The 5,497-nt window shown below is 37.5% G+C and overlaps 1 protein-coding gene across 4 annotated transcripts in view; it reads right to left on the bottom strand.

Annotated features, from left to right (window-relative positions):
• Positions 1-1,183: 1,183 nt before the first annotated feature.
• The window catches only part of LOC122061630 (lipoyl synthase 1, mitochondrial), an 11,338-nt gene continuing 7,024 nt past the window's right edge, over positions 1,184-5,497 (bottom strand). Inside the window, exon 4 of one of the 4 annotated variants that reach the window (XM_042625030.1) lies at positions 1,184-1,561. In XM_042625030.1, the coding sequence (XP_042480964.1) occupies positions 1,460-1,561 (102 nt within the window). In that variant the 3' untranslated portion in view covers positions 1,184-1,459. Of the gene's footprint in view, positions 1,562-2,565; positions 2,939-2,960; positions 3,525-5,497 lie in introns of those variants that run through there. The other 3 variants (XM_042625029.1, XM_042625033.1, XM_042625032.1) reach the window with 3 other exon arrangements.

Here is a 5,497-nt window from a genome sequence, read left to right as displayed (position 1 = left end):
ATTTTTGGATAAGTTATGATCCTCAATTTAGAGATAGTTGCAAGTTATAACAAATCGATTGTGAACCGTTTTACAAACCGTATGGAATAAACTGAAACTGAAACCAAAACCATTTAAAACTGTGAAAACAACATCGTTTAGAAACCGTGGAAACCGAAACCGTTTACTAAACGGTCACGGTTTCAAAAAGTGGAACCATTTAGTAAATGGTGCAGTTATGGTTTTAGTCAAATAAATATGAACCGAACCGATCCCCACCATTTAAACCGAAACCGATCCAATTAACATCCTTATATAAAAGTATTGAAAATATATAATGAAATTACAAAAAAAAAAATCCAATAAAACTACAAAAATATACTATGGGATTACCAAAATATCTAATTATAATCAAATATAATCTTGAGAAAAAAGAACCCTATTGGTCTAGCATAATAAACACCTGGGCTCAACAAAAGTGAAATGAACGTGCTACCCCCAGCCCTATGTGGGCTACAGATGCTCACAGTCTAGCATAATAAACACCTGGGCACAACAAACGTGAAATGAATGTGCTACCCCCATCCCTATGTGGGCTAAAGATGCTCACGCTTATGCTCTCATTGACCCACACATATTGCATTTCCTACACTAGACCAACAAGATTCTTTCACTCTTAATCTTAGTCCAATTTTTTCCACAAAAATGCAATCCAAAGAAACTTGCAAGACTCTAACCCAAACGAGAGCTTAACTGAGGGTTGCTAGTGAAATTGGAGGCTGCAATAAGATGATAATCTTTGCCCAGGGTTTGCAACAAAGCAACAATCCAAAGAACCTAGCAAGATTCTGATCCAACCGAATACTTAAAACTGAGTGTTGCGGGTCGACCCGGCCCACTAATGGTCCAATTCACACCAAAATTGGACAAGAGCTGAGTGGTGCTGATCGGACTGAGATTGGTTGATCCACCAGATCCAATCCTAATAGTTGAAATTTGGAACCAAGACGGACGCTATCCAATCCAAGCCCAATTTGTGCCCATCTACAGATATGGCTAGGTCTGGAGTCTGGACAAGTTCAAGACTAAGGTTCTGATCCAGCTTAAGTCCTTGTTTAATCAAATCTGACCAAATTGCATTGAAAAAAAAAATTAAAAAAATAAAAAAGAGAGAGAGAGAGAGAGAGAGAGAGAGAATTAAATCTGAACAAAAATGGAAAAAGAAAATAACATCCTGCACAGTTCATAGTTAGAGGGAGATTATTATGCAGATCTAAACTTTTCATGCTTGAGGACCCTGTAAATATAAAATCTTATTAATTACATTGAATTAAATATAAATTTGGGAATGAAGGGGGAAAAATCAAGCAATTAAATGGTGCCCTGATAGGTTTTTAGGGCCTTTTTTTGGGGGGTACAAGGAACCCCTCTTTTCATGAAACTGGAAGTTGTGTGGAAGATTTGGCTCGATCTGCTTCAATCATAGATTTGATGTAGAACTCACCAGCCTTATAGGAGGACCTGACCATAGGACCAGATGCCACATACCGAAATCCCTGACCACACACAAGATATATAATGACTAAACGCACAGATAAATTTGTATATGAGATCTTAATATCAATTTAAATGATGGAAATACCAATACAAGAAAAGACATCACATGATTCAGGATCCTGATTTCCATAGGTTCATCGATTCCTTCGTCATTATCAACAAAAGAGTTGGAATAGGTGCATATAAATCTATAGTAGTCAGTATGAAAGACTGAGAGTTCAGGTGCTTAATTTACTAAGTCTCCATGCTCTCAGAAGTTAAGTGCAGTGAATCAAAGAAATATTAGTGGACGGTCAAAGTCAATCATATTTGCAGTGCATATGATAAACAACCTAATATCCAAAAATGAGCCTTTCTTGGAACTGGATTGCCTTCAAGTCGTCTACTTACACCATTACGTTCTATGGAATACTCTAAAACCCACTATTCCTAGGACTGATTTTCACGATAAAGGAGATTAGGTCAACATATATAAACTGAATGGTCCAGGTACCTTGAAGCAGTGGCAATTGAATGACAGGACCCAACATAACACCATCCAAATTGTTAGTCCAAACATGCACAAGTAGAAAACTCCATTCAAATGGTGAAAATATAGTTGGGATTACACAAAAAAAAAAAGTATTCAACATAATAAGAAGTATAAAGTGTAGAACCCATTGCTATGTTTAATGGGAAAGAATTGGGGAGGCCTTTAAATCATGTGATAAGACATGTTCAACGGGCATGGGCAGATGATGTCCTGGTAAAGGTGAAAATCCCATAGGTACGTTTGTTTAGAAGAAGAAAGATGACCCAAGAAAAAATACTGAGGGCATTGCATTAAAGAAAGGCTCAGTATGGTAACGTTCTAAAGAACCAATATGATGTTTTTTCCTTTTTTTGAACAGAAATGAGCTGAAAACTGTGTGGTATGTCCTGTTCATTTTTCAAATTTTTTTTTTTTTTTTAATTGGGCACTTGGCACAATTTTGAGCCTCATTTGTGGCACAAAAAATTGGTGATCTTAAAGCTGATAATCGATTCTGAGCAAAAGTCGGTGAAACAGTCAGTGCTTTTAAGTGAGGGGCGGCATGTCTGGATTTGCCACTTCAAACATAACAAAAACAAAAATCGATGAATGCTTCAATCACACAACTCTAGACCTCTCTTGAATCTGAGAACTTGGGACCTGCGAACGTTGAAGGAGATCTTATCTGCTCGATGAAGGATAATTGACCATCAATCTCTCTTCGTTTCTTTCCCATTCCTTCACTCATGGAGAGGGTCACTGATTTCACTGGATTTTGCAGAGACGAGTTCGATCAGTTGCAGACGTCAAACCAGGGATTTATTTTGCGGTTAGAAATCTGCTCCATATTGATGGTTATTGTTTGAAATTTTACTGTGGCGTTGCTGGGGCCTGGATTTGCAAAGATGAGGGCTAAATTGAAGAAGACTTTACTTCTAATTTGATGATTATTATTAAGAAAGTTCAACAAGCTCAAACACAAGTGCAGTGTAAGTCTTAAAAGTACAACAGAACTTTTATTATACTGTGGAGATACAAATTAAGTGGGTTAAACAATGTGGTGCTTGGATCAAATCTTGCTGATGTTCCAGATGAACTGGAAGTATGGGCCAGATGTTCCAGATGAGCTGTAGATATCCAATAATACTTAGAACAGATCAGCAGTCACCAAATAGGAATGAATCAGCAGTAGTATTAGGATGATAACAGTCCCAAATCAACAATAGATACTACAGCAACAGAATAGGACGGCCCAGAACAATCGATTCTGGTTCTGCTCTGGTAAAGTCACTACAGGACAAGAAAAGAGAGATTTCTAATAATTTTGGAACCACAGCCCAGATGGGGACCAAAACTGGATCGAGTTGCTCTTTTAATGAGGGGAACCTCTGGTCCAAATATCAGCCAAAAGTGACCAGGGGTTGAGTCAGAACAGAAGTCGATATTCCAGCCCAGAAAACCTATCACCTGGACAGAACTGTTAAGGGAAAAGAGGTAAATACCTGTAGCAGCAGTAGACATTGAAAGTAGACTTGAAAGAAGAAAGATAAGAAAGCTTGAAAAGACCACTCGGGCTTCACACCGCAGAGTGTCGAAAGGATCAAACACCAGCCCCATCGTCCTTGATCAAACACAAGGTAAATCTCAGCAGAGACACTGCAGCGGCAGCAGCAGTTTTTTTTTTTTGTTCTTTAAAATCGTGGGGCTTAATGGGAGCCTCCTTTATTTAAAATAATGATGGGGGGGGTGATTACAATTTAGTATCTTCAAAGTTACTAAAACTGAAATAGAGATTACTAACATCTAGTTAGTAAATATGGAAAAGTAAACTAGGAAATAAAACAACTGGAATTAGAAACTAACATAAGACTGAAAATTAGAAACTAACTAGGTACTGAAATTAACCCCATCAAAGCCCAACTAAAAAGGAAATTAACTCCCATACTCAATCTTAGAGCCTCTCTTTTAGACCCATAAAAGTGGCCCAATACACTCCAAACCACATGGACTGAAGGCCAACACATATACAACCCAACCCTAGGCTTATTCCTAATAAAAAAAGCCAATTTTGGTTATTAATCTGCATCAGTTTGGTCTTGGAGTCCTGGTTGTGCTTTGTTGGTTTCACCTATTTAGTTGTGATGATGTTTACTAGATTTAACACCATCCATCCTGTCCGTGATATTGACAAAGTTAACCTGAGCAAAGTAGGGTATTTAGACATTATTTTGTTAAAGTATACGAGCTTGAAGACCATACCTGAGTTACTATCTTGAAGGGCTTTTGGGGTGATAACTACCAAAGGCTACTGGAGGAGCTATTTTGGAAGTCTTGGAGATTCCTTGCAGAGGTTTTCATTGATTTAGTGGATACAGTACATGATTCTTTTAGTAGTATTTTCTTTTTAGCATCTTTGAAGGTAGGGAACCCTTGGTTTCAGTATCTTGGACCATAGTGCGTCAGTTCAACTATGAATTGATGTTTCTTTTATAAATTCTGTTTTTGCTTTGTTTCTGTGGAAATCTTATCAATCTTTATGTGCTTTCCTATTATCATATGCTTTTTTGTTGAGAATGAGTTATTTTAAAATGACTTCTGTTTTTATAAAGTGTGAAGGCCAGCCTTTTCTCAGATTTTCTGCAAGTCAATGTGTAGTGTTCTGGCATGGAATTTTAATACTTGTTACTGTTTAATTTTCTCCTTAGTTTCACTTACGAGTTTTTCTTCAGTGTTATCTGCTTACAGCCTATGTTGTGCTGAAAGCTCTGTGTGCGTGTATGTGTTGGCGGTTGGGGTTTGGGGGTTGGGGGTTGGGGAGGTATGTTTCTATGCTTCTACTTGATGCTGCTAAAACCATAACTTTTTTTTTTTAACTCTAGTTTTGGCCATTGGTTTTCTTAGACGACTTGTTTTCAGGAGTTCAACCTCTGCGATGGATTGGGCACAATTAAGAAAACATTTTCACCTTGTATCCAAGGGTGTTGTACGAGATAGATGGAGATTTGTCCCTCTTGCTCGCTTCTCACCCATTACTCATATATCATTAACTATGCACTGGCACCTACAAGAGTTGGATTTTTTTCTTCCTATAGTTATTGGTTCCCTGCCTATGATTTTACAGAACACATCCCTTGGAAGCCTTGTTGATGATGCTGTTGCATCTGCAACCAGCTCCCAGAAATCTCAACTTGGGATTGAATCAAGTATTAATTCTTATATCCCCAAGGATAAAAAAGTACTCATCAGAGGTCTGTGTGGGTGAACCATCTTTTCATAAGGATGTTTCAACATTCTTATGAACAAGTATCAAGTATTAATACTTACTCTTCTCCCATTGTTCTCATTTATGTTTTATTTCAACTCTAGATACATGTGTAATAACTGGAGCCATAACTTCGGACAACTTCAAACTCACGGCTGTATTATCTTTTTCTTTTCTTATTTTATTTT

Source organism: Macadamia integrifolia, chromosome 14 (genome assembly GCF_013358625.1).
Source record: "Macadamia integrifolia cultivar HAES 741 chromosome 14, SCU_Mint_v3, whole genome shotgun sequence".
Taxonomy (NCBI): Eukaryota; Viridiplantae; Streptophyta; class Magnoliopsida; order Proteales; family Proteaceae; genus Macadamia; species Macadamia integrifolia.
The sequence above is the reverse complement of the archived record's forward strand: the minus strand, read 5'-3'. Positions and strand labels throughout refer to the sequence as shown.